This window comes from Sus scrofa, chromosome 1, assembly GCF_054392235.1.
Source record: "Sus scrofa isolate SSC_HxYL_T2T_F1_AM1 chromosome 1, Sscrofa_HxYL_maternal_Yorkshire_Landrace_v2.0, whole genome shotgun sequence".
NCBI lineage: Eukaryota > Metazoa > Chordata > Mammalia > Artiodactyla > Suidae > Sus > Sus scrofa.
Window position 1 is genome coordinate 273,038,821 of NC_139383.1, and position 13,209 is coordinate 273,052,029.

Genomic DNA, 13,209 nt, shown 5'->3' on the forward strand with positions numbered 1-13,209 from the left:
TTTAAAGCTGGAAGGAACTTTAAAGTTTACCTAGTCTGGCACTTTTCCAACTCCGCAGTCTACGGTGTCAAGGTGAGATGTGACCTCTGTTGCAAGTCATTTGTTCATTCATGTACTGATCACCTACCATCTGCTGGGCACTGGGGATACAAGTCAGACACCACTCCTGTCCCCAGGACCCCAAAGACAAATAGGGAAGAGTGACATTAGGTAAAGAGTCAAACATCTAATAGTCTTGGGAGTGAACTATGTTTTTAACTATACTAGAATAAGCACCCCCTGAGTAGGAAAACAGGCAGGCCTGGGGCTGGGGGAGGAGTTACAGGTAGCGCCCTGGCAACTGCCCACCCCACTGGGTTCACCGGGGCAAGGGCCTCAGCCAGGCCAATATTACCATGATGTGGTGCAGCAGCAGACAAACTGGGAACCACTGCACCAGCTGGACGTACCCCCACTTGACAGATAAGCAAACCGAGGCCTAAGGAATTGAACTCACTTGCCAAAATAGCAAAGCGGAAAAACGGAAGAAGCTTGAGATTCTGCAGTGGCTCACAGAGTCTTCCCAAGAAAGCCCACATCCCACAGTGCAGCCCATGGCCTGACCCCTGCTCACCTCCCCTGCCTCGCCTCTCACATTCTGCCGCCCACCCTAGGATCCAGCCCTACAAGGCCCCAAAGGAACCTCTGCTTTGCCCATTCCACTCCCTCTACCAAGGATCCAAAGTCGACAGCCCCTAAATAATGCCTACTCGTTCTCAGCACCCAAGACTCTGCTCGGGAGCCCTCTCCTCCAGGAAGCCCTTCTTGGGGTGGTCACCCCTACCTCCCACAGCACTTACACCTTTACACAGACAGAGACACGCTCATCACAAAGGTGTGCATCCATTCAATGAATATTTATTGAGCACCTTCTGCGTGCAAGCACCTGGGGATACAACAGTAAATAACACAAAGCCCCTGCCCTCAAGGAGCTTACATTCTAGTGAGGAAAACAGACAAGATACAATACAAAATAAAATGTCACTAGCATTAAGTGTTATGGAAAAATAAAAAATAAAGACAGGCAGGCAGCAGTGGCGGGATCATGGGGGAAGGCCTCTTTAAGGAGGTAGCATTTAATCAGAGGTATGGAGGGACAGAGGAAGCCATGCAAAAAGCTGGAGAAAGAGCATTTCAGGAAGCAGTAGCACAGGCCCTGTAACTACTGCAATGATTTCCTTCCTTGTGTCTTGTCTCCTACTGAACCAGGAGGTCCTTGAGGGCCAGGGTTATATCCTAAGCATCTCTGATTCTCAGGGCCCAGCATCCATGACAGACACTCACAGAAGGAGTGAACAAAGTTGAGCCAGCGTGTGTGTCTGCTGATTTCTGCATCCACGTGGCTCCATTTCTTGCCATCTGAGCAGCTTCATGTCCCTCTCTCCCACAGGACCAAGCCAAGCACAGGCCCTGCCTGGGCCAATCAGCCTTCTCTAACTCTGTGGTCTGGTCTCAGTCCTGGATCCTCCCTTCATTAGGATGAAGGTACTGACAAGCTCTCCAGGTTCATCTTGTTCTGGGTCTCATATTTCTGGCCTAGACCCAAGATCCTGTCCAGGATCCAGACACCTAGTCCTGGGAGCCTCCCTCACTTTCTCCAAGTTTCATAGGCATAAAAATCCTCCCCTGAATCCCAAGCCCCAATATGAAAATAAATAAGCATCCCTGAGACCTCCTGGAATTAGACTTTCCCAATGGCTAACCTATCCCTACCTGGAATCTGCCCTGCCTGATTCTTTTTTTTTTTTTTAATGTCCGCACCCGTGGCACATGGAAGTTCCCTGGACAGACACCGAATTCAAGCCACAGCTGCGACAACACCAGATCCTTTAACCCCCTGCGCTGGGGCCAGGGATCAAACCTGCACCTCCACAGTAACCCGAGTGGCTGCGGTCAGATTCCTAACCCACTGTGCCAGCAGGAACTCCATGTCCTGCCTGATTCTTGACTCCCCTCCAAACCACATGACTCCTTCTGCTGGGACAGCAACCCTCTGACCAATCCCTTCTGTGGCCATCTCTCTGCATGTTCCCACTTCATTCAGCCCTTCCTGAACATCTACCATAACCAAGGCCCAGAGCTAAGTGCCTGTGTCCTCAGGTTGCCAGCTGCACATCATCTCGTCTAAGTCTCCAGATTCAACCACCCTAAACCACAATCCTGACGCTCCAGAAAGCACATTAAATCACCTTAGATGCTGCAAATCAAGTCAAATGGCTTTATCCACTCAGCCAACTGCAACTGATATCTCTGGATTTCACTGGTGCATCATCCCAGCCCCCTGTGGGTCAGGGACAAATAACCCATTCCTTTATTTGCCCTTTCACCCACCACTTCCTGACACCTGCTGTATGCCAAGCCTTGGAACACAAAATACAGTGCCTGCACTCATGACAGCGATGGTGAAGTAGGGAAGAAAGAGAGGAGTGGCCGGTAACATTAGTTAGCACTTATTGCATACTTGGGCTATACGACAATAAGCAGTGAGTCTTCTGATACTAAAAAAACTATGAGATAGGTATTATTAGCCTCACTTTATAAAGGAGGAAAGAGGCTTAAGAGATGAAGCAACTTGCTCAAGGTCACACAGCTAAGTGGCAGCGTGGTGACCCTAGACCTGTCTACCTCCAAAGTACAAACTGTTCAACTGCCCCAAGAGTCACATAGTAAATGCTAAGTAACTACAACTTAAATAGGAAGTGAAAGAGGGTCCAGGGCCCCGGGGACTCGCAAACTGGTAGAGGAGACACACATATAAAGAAACATCTACAATGCAGGGAGCCAAGTGCTGATGGCTGGAGACCATGGAGCTGCAGCGAAGCCAGAGGAAGGGATGGCTAACTTAACCCGGAGGGGTCTGAAGCCAACTTGAGTTAAGTGACTTGGGGGCTAGGCTTTGAAGGATGAGAAGTTTGCGGCTGACAAGTGTAGCGCACAGCTGAAGCTTGGCTCTCAGACTTGGCCTGGGCCGGCCGGACCCTCTGTGCCAGTCCAGTCCACCCCCCTGTGCCCACGCGGCGGGCCGGGCCTCACCTCCTTCCACTTGAGCTGGCGGATGCTGATCTTCAGGGCGTCCAGGGAGGTCCTGGCCTTGGAGCTGTCCACGGTGACGGGCCGCAGAGAGCAATACTCATTGGACCGGTTAGAGCTCCGCTTGCAGCTGCGGCCCTTGCTCCTGGACTTCCCGTGCGGGCAGAGGCCCTGAGCCGGCGCCGGCGCTGGCTTCGGCCTGGACACCGGCACTGTTCGCGGGGGCCGCGGGGGTACGCGGGCATCGCCCTCTTCGGCCGCGCTGGGCGGCCCCGGAGCCGGCTCCTTGGGCTGCTCCTCCCCCGCCTTGCGCTCTGGCTCCCCGGCCGCACCCGGGTCCACACGGACCTGGTCCTTCGCAGCCTGAGCCTTGGCCGCATCCACGGCCTCCGCCTCCCACCAGGCCGTCAGCTCCCTCTCGGGGCTGCCCGGCAGCATGGCTCTCACGGCCGGTGCCAACGCCAGTGCCGCCGCCTGCGCCTCCGCCGCTCCGCCGCGCCGGCCCGCGACCAAACTGCCGCTGCCGCCGCAGCCGCCGCCACGCGCTCCCCGCCCGAGCCCGTTGCCATGATCGCTCAGGCTCCGGTTGACAAGGGCAGTCGCCGACTCGGGATGGGGCCCGGGAAGGGACAATCGCCGTCCAGGCCCCGGCGACCTCATAGGCGAGGCTGTCCACGTGACCGGGCCTGTCACAGAGGCGGGGGCGGCCATATTGGAAGAGGGCGGAAGCGTCCTCAGCCCGCCCACCCTGAGCAGCGCGCAGAGCTTGGAGGTGAGAAGCTGCGGGTGAACCTGGGGGTAGAAAGGCGTTGGGCGCATGTGAGGCCCGGGGCTGGGACTGAGAGACATCAGTTTCAAACAAGAAGCTCCCTTTCCCCACCCCATACACTCTCACGGGGATAACTCCTGGTGTGATGGAGGGAGGCACGACCCCGTCAAGGAGCACCTCAGTCTGATGATGGACTTGACGAGGCCAGGCCCTCAAGGTGCAGCTCCTGATTTGAAGAAATCCCTTTCTGGACCTAGGAGAGGCCCCAGACTGAGAGGGGAGACACTTATCCCGGTTCTCAGGGAGCTCCCAATGGAATGGGGAAGTTTTGAAGATTCGTGGTTGAGTCGAAGACATTAATCATTCCTTTAACTATTATGTCATGTTTTTAAATTATGGTAAAACAAACATAACATAAAATGTCTCACTTTCCCCACTTTTAGGTATGGAGTTCAGTGGCATTAATACATAATAACATTGTTGTGCAATCATCATCATCATTCATCTGTGGAAATTTTTCACCTTCTCAAACTGAAACCCTGTACCCATTAACCCATATCTCCCCATGCCCCTTCCCCCAGCCCCTGAACCACCATCTTACTGTCTCTGTGTGCTTTATTAAATAGCTGATAGAGGTGGAATCAAACAATATTTGTCCCTTTGTGTCTAGCTTATTCAATCAGAGTTTTACTTGTTTGCTTACTTGTAATGGTCTGTCTCACTGGCTAAAGACCAAATGCAGTGAGTAAGGAGTGTCCTGTTCCAGTTGACCAGCAAATTCCAATGCCCAGTCAGTGCCTGTCAGGCAGTAGGCATTCAATAACAATTTCTTGAATGAATGAATGAATGAATGAACAAATGAATGAATGAAAAATAAACTGCTCAGATATTAAATACTTAAATACTTAAGCGAATTATAGCAAATGTCAATAACAGCTTTAGCCACTTAGGATAAACATTATCCTGGTGATGCAACATTACGTGAACTGGTAATAATCGTGATACTTAAAGACTGTTTTGCATGAACAGGTCCTGGAAGAACAGAGAGACAAATGAGAACAGCAGTGGTGCTGGAGACATGCGCTCTTGGTTGAAATTTTTCTCTCAGTTTTGGCAAACTCTTTCAACCTGGAGGCTCTTCCTACCCTTGGACCCAGTAACCCATCTCATTTCTGGAGGTTTCTGCTAAGAATCAGAAAGTCAGACTAAGATTTCCGTGGTAATCTGATATCAGTGAGAATTCTCACTGTCCCAGGGGCTGTACTAATTTTGCATATGTTGTGTCATTTAATGTTTACCACAGCTGTGGGGTAAGTCCTCTTTTTCCCACATTTTACAGATGGGGAAGGAAATTGCTACTCAGAGAAAAGAAATCACTTACCCAAAGACAGCATTCAAACTCAGGGTGGTCTGACACTAGCACCCCTCTCCCAACACCCACACTAACCCCTACACCATGCCTTTGTTCACAAAAATAAGCCACGTGTATTTAAACATGGTCCATATCCATGTATATGTATGTATACCTAAAAAGATATATGCACTAAGCCTCAGCTTATGTGGATTACAAGAAAATTACATGCAGAGAAAAACACTGGATTCAAATATACCAGACTATTAATAGTGGATGCTCTGGGTGATGGAGTTGAGGGTGGCAACTTTCCTCCTTATTCTTTTCTATGTTTTCCCAGTTTTCTACGATGACTGTGCATTGTTTTGATAACTGGAAAACACAATTTTCAAATAAAAATGTGTCTTGATTGCTGTTCTATAACTTTTATAGCAAGTCCATTTCCGGGGAAAGAGACAGGAAGGGATAGTTCAGGGGACCGAGGTGTGGGCAGCTTTTATACCTATTGTTGGTTTCTGCCCTGTTAGTATCAGAGGCTGCCACCAGGTGGCGCCCGCGGCCCGGTGTTTGAAGAGACTGAAGCAGGATGAGGGGCATGGAAGGTCCCTTAGCAACAAACATCTGAGTAAAACTGAACAGCTGCTGCCCAGCTCTACTGGCAAACACACACACTTTTGCCCCTCTAGGCTTCGGCCAGTGTTGCTTGCTCTGCCTAGTGCAAGCTGCCATTGGCCCCCTGTCTTCTCAGTAAGCCGTTTATTTTTAAGTCTCAGATCCAAAAACCTCTTCCTCTTAGACAGGGTGTGATGGGGCCCCCTGGGAGCACTGGAGTCCCTGCAAGGGGGAGGGGGTCAATCCTAATAAGAGAGCAAAAGGCTTCATATGCAGTTCTGGGTTAACTGTTTCTTTTTGAATGAACATAATAGCCATTGTTCATTGAGCACACCTGTATGGCAAACCCTGTTGTGTATCCTAGCATTTTAATCATCTGAAGCTTTCCTAGGGAGGAAAGTATGGCTTTCCCCTACATAAATGCCGGGAATTTGTGTCCTTCTTTGTGACCTCAGGCAAGTCTTAGAGTTCCTCTGTCCTCTATTGTCTTCATCTGAAAAGTGGGGTGATGATAATAGTACCTATCTCAGAGTACTGGTGTAAAAAGTGAGTCAAAACACATAGAGTCCCTACACATAGTGGTCCAGAAATGTTGATAATTATTACAATGCCTATTTTAGAGGTGAGGGAACTGAGGCTGAGACAAAGAGAGGCTCTTATCCAAAGTCACACAGTGAGTAGGCGACAGAGCTGAAGTCCAAAGTTCAGCATGTTCAGTGCTAAGCCCATGTTCTTTCCACTCTGCTACAGTTTCCTGCTGTCACCTACTGGTAGGTCCTAACCCACGGAGAGGACTTGGCCTGGCCCTGCGCCCTCTGGGCTTCCATTTGCCCCGTGCCAAGTGAGGACACTGGCCAGGATGCTCATAAAAAGTATGACATAATAAGTTGGTGAGGAAGCTGGTGTGGACATGCTGGGTCTTGGGGCCCTGGGTCCGTGCACCATGCATCTGTGCCATCAGCATTAAACCTGGAGGATGGATTTCCTGCTTCCCTTTCTAGACTCTCACACCAGCCCCCTGGAGAAGAGGAGATGCACAACCCTCTACCTGCAGGTAATAGGGTAATGGCCAGACTCGTGAAGCTCTAGGCTGGAAATAACATAACTGACATCATGCATTCTCCAAGTGCTCAGTGGAGGCAGAGAATAAGCACCAAACTTCAAATTACTTTTCCTGAAAGGTCAAGAGAATCTGAAAGCCATGGCACTCTTCTTACAACAGGCTTCTCTCTTGGAGAGGTGTCAGGGTTTAAAAAGGCTGTGTAAAGCAAGCATCTGTATGCAATCAAGAGATGCCACACCCAGGTCAGGAAGTGGGGGCTGCCAAAGTGTATCAGTGGAGGTGTAATACGGGAAAAGACACTACCAAGAGTTCAGTCTCAACTCAACTTTGGAAAGCAATGGAAGGAAGGGAAGGAAGGAGGGAGGGAAAGAGAAAGGAAGAGAGGGAGGGAGGAAGAAGAGAAAGAAAGAAGTAAAAGAAAGAAGAGAAAGAAGGAAGGAAGGAAAGAAAGAGAAAGAAAGGAAAGGAAAGAGGGGGGGGATAAATTCCTGATGTTTCCAGGCAGCCCAATGTGAGAAAAAAATCCTTTTACTGGTTGGGATTTCCTTCTGTTTTGGGAGCCTGGCTCCTCCATTTCCTCCACCCCTCCATAGCCAATTAACTGCCAAGGTCCATATTGAGTTCCATGGACTCTATCAAGTGGACTTTGAAAGAGCTTGAAGAATGTCTTGCCATCTCCCGAAAGACTGGTTATGAAGACTAGACAGGTGATCCCAGCAGCCCTGTGGTGTCTTGTGTTGAACTTGAATGTGTGTGTCAGTCAGTGTAGGCTGCGTTATACTACAACAACAAACATTCCCCAAATCTCAGTGACTTAACAGAAAAGTTTCTCTCTCACTCACCACATATCCAGGGCAGAGGGCCAGAACATAGTAATCACTCAAGGGCATAGACTAAAAGGATGCTCCATTTCAACATGTGCTTCTGTGACCACCATGGGCGGGAAGAAAGAGGACAAAGTTAATTACACTCTAGCTTTTGAAGCTTCACTCAGAAGTGACACATGACCGTTCTGCTCATGCAGCATTGACCAGAGTAAAGACAACTTCAGAGCTGGAGAAGAGAGGCGGCCCTCCCATGTAACGAGGGGGGAGAGCTGGAAATGTTCAGTGAACTGCCTCATGACAACCACCATGCACCTCAGATAGGGTCCAGGGCGATGGGCCCCAGGTCCCAGGAACCAAACTTGAAGGGACAGTCACATGGAACTCAAAGAGCGCATGGCCTCCAGGGGCTTCCAGGGTGAAGGCAAATAAAGAGCCCCGCTACATGCTAGGCATTCAATACATACAGCATTACCTGGCCGCAAGAGGATGACAATAGAAAAATCAACATGGGCTGTTGGGAGGGACCTTAAAGGTCATTGAGCCTAAGTCCCTGGATCAGAAATGGGAAAAGAGAAAGTGAAATGAGGAGCAGACAGATGTGAATGGGGAAGCCGGTGGGGGGCGGAGATTCTTCTCACCTGCCCTCTCCAAGCAGCAAAGCGTGCCAAGGAGGGCACCCCCTGCTGTTCTGGATCCTGATTGAAAAACGGGGATCATTCCATCTTCTACTGACTTTAGCAATAGCTGTCCCAGAGGAGGGGGCTGTTCTCAAAGACCCAAGTTCCCAGCCATAAGGTTTATGCCCGACACAGAGCTTGGGGCTGGGTGTCTCCTTGAAGCCCCACCTGCAGATCCAGCCTCTGTTAATGGGAAAGGGGCCAGCTCTGGCTGGGCCTTAGGTCCAAAGCCAAGGCGATCAGAAGCCATTTCCAACTGCCCTCAACTAACTCAGCTTGCCTTGACCTGACAGGTGGAGAGGATTCTCAGGTGTACTTAGGGCCATTTCTACAAAAGAAAACACAGTGGACAGTGCCACAGATGACCCCAATGAACCAGCTCAAGGAATGGACATATGACTTGCTTTGGCCAATGGAATGTGAGCAAGGACGATAGAAGCAAAGCACCAGGAGGTCTTCCACAGAGGACATGCCATCATGGAATGGTCCCTGCTGGAAGCCAACACCCTGCCTTAAAGATGCCCAGGCAAGATGCAGAGGATGAGAGGCCACGTGGAGAGACCCTCCAGGATGAGAAGCTCCAGCCCCAGCTGCGCTCCCAGCTGAATGCAGCCACTGAATGACCTCAGCTCCACCGCACAGAGCAGAAGAACTCCCTGGCGAAGCCCCAGCCAACCCTCAGACCAGGAAAAATTATAAATTGCCATTGTTTTAAGCCACTTTGATTTAGGGTTATTTATTATGCATCACTAAAAAGCTGGAAGAGAGACCTTCTTGTGGTCAAGATCAACATGCAGGATGCCTGCTCAGGCTGCCTTGGGTCTAACTGACACGGAGAAACTTCCCTCACACCTTCCTTGAATATGAATAAGACAAGGTCTCTGGACCTAGAGGTGCAGCCTGTGCACTGAGGGGCCAGGTGCATCCACATATGACAGCAGAGCTTGAAGAGCTCAGGTGAGGGAGGCACGCAAGGGGTCTGGTTGAGCCTCTTTGCCAGGATGGCCTTTAAATGGGCTCCTGAAGTGGAGAGAGTTCTCCAGGCAGACGGGGCAGAGTCGGGGGCGACTTCTGGCCAGAGGGCCCGGCAGCAGGTGTGAAGACAAAAGCATGAAACAGCCTGGTGCAGTCAGCCACCTACAGGCACCTGTTATGGCTGGACCATCTCTATATATAACAGAGCGTGGGGCGAGGAGGCTGGGAGGCGGACACAGCCGGCTGCTCAGATCCGGTGAGCCAGGCGAGGGAGGGTGTATTCCATTCTGGCTCGGAGGTGGGTGGGGGAAACTGAGGGTTTGGAACAGAGCGGGACGGGGTTGGACTGATGTGGCCCGAGTGTCACCTTGGCTGCTGAGTGCAGATGGATGGGAGGGAGGGAGTCTGCAGGCAGATGGTGAGACCTTGACCTGTTCATTCATTCCAGAAACTTTCACTGAACACCTACTAGGTGCCAGGCACTGTGCTGAATTTTGGGTGCAGTTTGGAACAGTGAAGGGGGGACCTAGAGATGTCTGGGGGGAAACGGGAGGCTAATGAGAGAGTGAGTCGGGGTGACTCCCAGGCTGTCCCCAGGCTGCCTGACACAGAGATGGAGATGTCATTCGCTAAAATGGACAAGAAACAGAGTCAGGTTTGAGGGACAACAGTGAGTTCGATTTTGGACATGTTGGGTTTGAGGAGAGCCAGCCAAGACGTCCCCCAGCCTAAATGTCCACTTCTGTCACAAGGACGTTAAGCCTGGCTGTCAAAGTTGCCACATATTGGCCCTGCCTTCAACTTCTCCTGGTCTGTGCTTCTCCCAGTGGAGCCCTTTGGTGGCAGGTGTAGGAAAGTGGACCCAGCGCTGCCGGGGTGGGTGCTGGAGGGCTGGGAAGGCCTGTGGGAACGGGTGTGTTCAGAGGAGATAGGATGGGAGGTGATGGAACCCGGGTTGGCCGAGGCGTCTGGAGGGAGGTGGGTGGACTTCAACACTGTCTGCCAAGCGCCAAAGGGATGGAGCAGCCGAACACATGCTTCTTCTCGCCTCAGTTTTCTGCCTGTAAAACTGGACTGAGAAAACAGTGGAGGATGAAACCAGATAATCCGGGTGGGGTCTTACCAAGCTTAAGATAACCACTCGCTAAGTGACATACTGGCTTTTACTCACTTTTATGAGCCTGTGAGATTGCAGAAGCAGAATTAAGGCCCAAGAGCAGAGACTTTGGGGAGTGGAGGGGCTATTTGTCCCCAGCCAGGGTGAATCTTACAGAGCTAGGAGGGAGGCGAGGGGGAGCCTGGGTGGGGGAGGCTTCAGGCAGAGGAGAGAGGCCCCTCCTCCCCACCTAACTCCTACAGACAGGGGCTGCCTGGGGCAGGTCTGCACCACCAGCCAGGGTCTTGAGGTCCATGGGCACGGCTGTGGTGTCACACCCCACAGGCCCCCTGTGCCTGACAAGTCTTCCCTCGTTCTTCCTGTGGGAGAGGGGCTGGCTCAGGAGAGGCCAAGGGGAGAGGAGCTCGGCTGGAGGGCTCAAATCCTCTGGGCCACACGGGTCCCCAGAGGTCACAGTTCAGGTCTCCTGGAAGGCCTCCAGCAATGTCTTCCTGTGGGAATCCCACCCTTCCATCAAGGCTGAACTTCAAGGCTGCCACCTCCAGAAAGCCTACCTGGCCTGCCTGTCCTCTCTCCCCCCCCACACCCACTGGGTCAGAATGATGCACCCTGCTCTCTCCTCTGCCCTGATCTCAGGGCCACCCCAGAGCAGACTAGGGTCTTAGTCATGGCAACAGGTGACAATTTTGAGCACTCCCCATGTGCCAGGTGCTGCGCTTACAACGTGACATGTTCCATGTCACTGAATCTTCTCAAGCCCTGGGAGGTGGGCGCCAAGACCATTCCTGCTTTGCCAATAGGTAAAAACTAAGCAACTTACTTGAGAGGTGTCTCGGAGCCAGTCATGGCAGCAGCTGGGCCTGGTGACACCACAGCCAGGACATTACCTGCTTCACCCTCCAAAAAAGAGGAGTGGGCAGAGCCTGGCCAGCTGTTCCAGGCGCAGCCTTGTGCCCTCTGCCTGCAGCGCACTCTGCTGATGCCAGCTCTGTGCCACCTGCTATCCCAAGCTTCAAATTCACACTTAGGAGCACACAGGGCAGCACTAAGACTCCCTCCCAAGGTCAGAGCATGAACTGGGCTTCCTCAGAGCTAAGGGCCTCAATGGCTGGGTCTAGGGGTCTCATCCAGGACCCACCAGACCTGGCCAGTGGTGGCCTCAGTGGCCAGGCCAGGCCGCATCCCACCCCCACCCCTGCCCAGCTGCCCATCCTGGGGCTGCCACCTGCTTCCAGTCCTCAAGTGGCTTCTGAGCAAGGACCATGCTTCAAGGACCCCAGGCTCAAGTGGCCACACCTCTTGGCCCCAGGGACACCTTAGGGTGGCCTGCAGGCCCTGGGTGACCTGCCCCCTGCCCCCTTCATCATCTTCACTCTGTTCCAGGCACCTGCTCTTCCACATGGTGGCCTGTTTCTCTCTCTCTCAAGGCCTTGACACGTGTACTTCCCTCTTCCAGGCCAAGTCTGCTCATCCCCCACGTCTCTACTCAGGAGCCCCCTCCTCAGGGTAGCTGCCCCTGAATGCGTGTGGCTCCCACAGCACCCTGGCCTCTTATGGTCCTGGTTACACTTGACCTTGCATTTTAATGTCGGCTTCCCCTGAGGTCTGTGAGCTCCTTCGAACAGGGCCCTCCCTGCCCAGCGTGGTGCCTGGCACACAGCAAACACCGCTGAGTGGAGAACAGGACGTGCGGGTTTCCGGGACATCAGGGAGGGAGGGGTCAGTCTGAAATGACGGCCAGGAAAAGCCGCCCACAGGACTGGCATCTGAGCTCACATCTGGGTGGGCAAGGCAGGAAGGGCGTTCCTGGGGGTGGGGGGAGCTGCCTGAGCAAAGGGCTCGTCCCCAGCAGAGAGATGTGGGGGCATTGGTGTTGAGCTGTGTTGCTCAACACTGGCTGGAGCCCATGGAAGTAACTCAGCAGAAAGAGCCTGAGCTTGGAGGTCAGGCAGCGAGTGTCCCACGCCCCTGCCCAGAAAAAAACCACTCCAGACCAAACCCTGGGCCACGGCTGCCAAGCAAGAAGATCAGAATTAAGGGAGAAGAATCTATCCAAACTTAGAAGCCTTTGTACAGCAAAGGAAATCATAAACAAAACAAAAAGGCAAACCATAAACAAAACGAAAAGTCAAAAGAGAAAATATTTGCAAATGATGCAACCAACAAGGGCTTAATTTCCAAAATATACAAATGTCTCATGCAATTCAATAACAAAAACAAATAACCCAATCCAAAAATGGGCAGAAGACCCAAATAGACATTTCTCCAAAGAGAAGACATAGAGATGGCCAACAGGCTCATGAAAAGATGTTCAGCATTGCTAATTATTAGAGACATACAGGTCAAAACTAAAATGAGGGAGGTATCACCTCACACTGGTCAGAATGGCCATCATTAAAAAGTCCACCAATAAAAATACTGGAGAGGGTGTGACGAAAAGGGAACCCTCCTGCACTGTTGGTGGGAATGTAAATTGGTACAACCACTGTGGAGAACAGTATGGAGGTTCCTCAGAAAACTAAAAATAGAGTTGCCATATGATCTAGCAATCCCATTCCTGGCCATAGAGCTAAACAAAACTAAAGTTCAAAAGGATACATGCAGGAGTTCCTGTTGTGGTGCCGTGGAAACTAATCCAACTAGGAACCATGAGGATGAAGATTCAATCCCTGGCCTCGCTCAGTGGGTTAAGGCTCCAGCATGGCCGTGAGCTGTGGTATAGTTCGCCGACAAGCCTCGGATCTGGCAT

The 13,209-nt window shown here is 51.7% G+C and overlaps 1 protein-coding gene across 4 annotated transcripts in view; it reads right to left on the reverse strand.

Moving 5' to 3' along the window:
* TTLL11 (tubulin tyrosine ligase like 11) overlaps nucleotides 1–13,209 on the reverse strand; it is a 294,081-nt gene that overhangs the window by 257,314 nt on the left and 23,558 nt on the right. For 3 of the 4 annotated variants that reach the window (XM_084994777.1, XM_021068337.2, XM_084994788.1), the window contains exon 1: nucleotides 3,073–4,093. The exons of the other annotated variant lie outside the window; for it this stretch is intronic. In XM_084994777.1, the coding sequence (XP_084850903.1) occupies nucleotides 3,073–3,954 (882 nt within the window). In that variant the 5' untranslated portion in view covers nucleotides 3,955–4,093. Of the gene's footprint in view, nucleotides 1–3,072; nucleotides 4,094–13,209 lie in introns of those variants that run through there. 4 annotated transcript variants of the gene reach the window in all.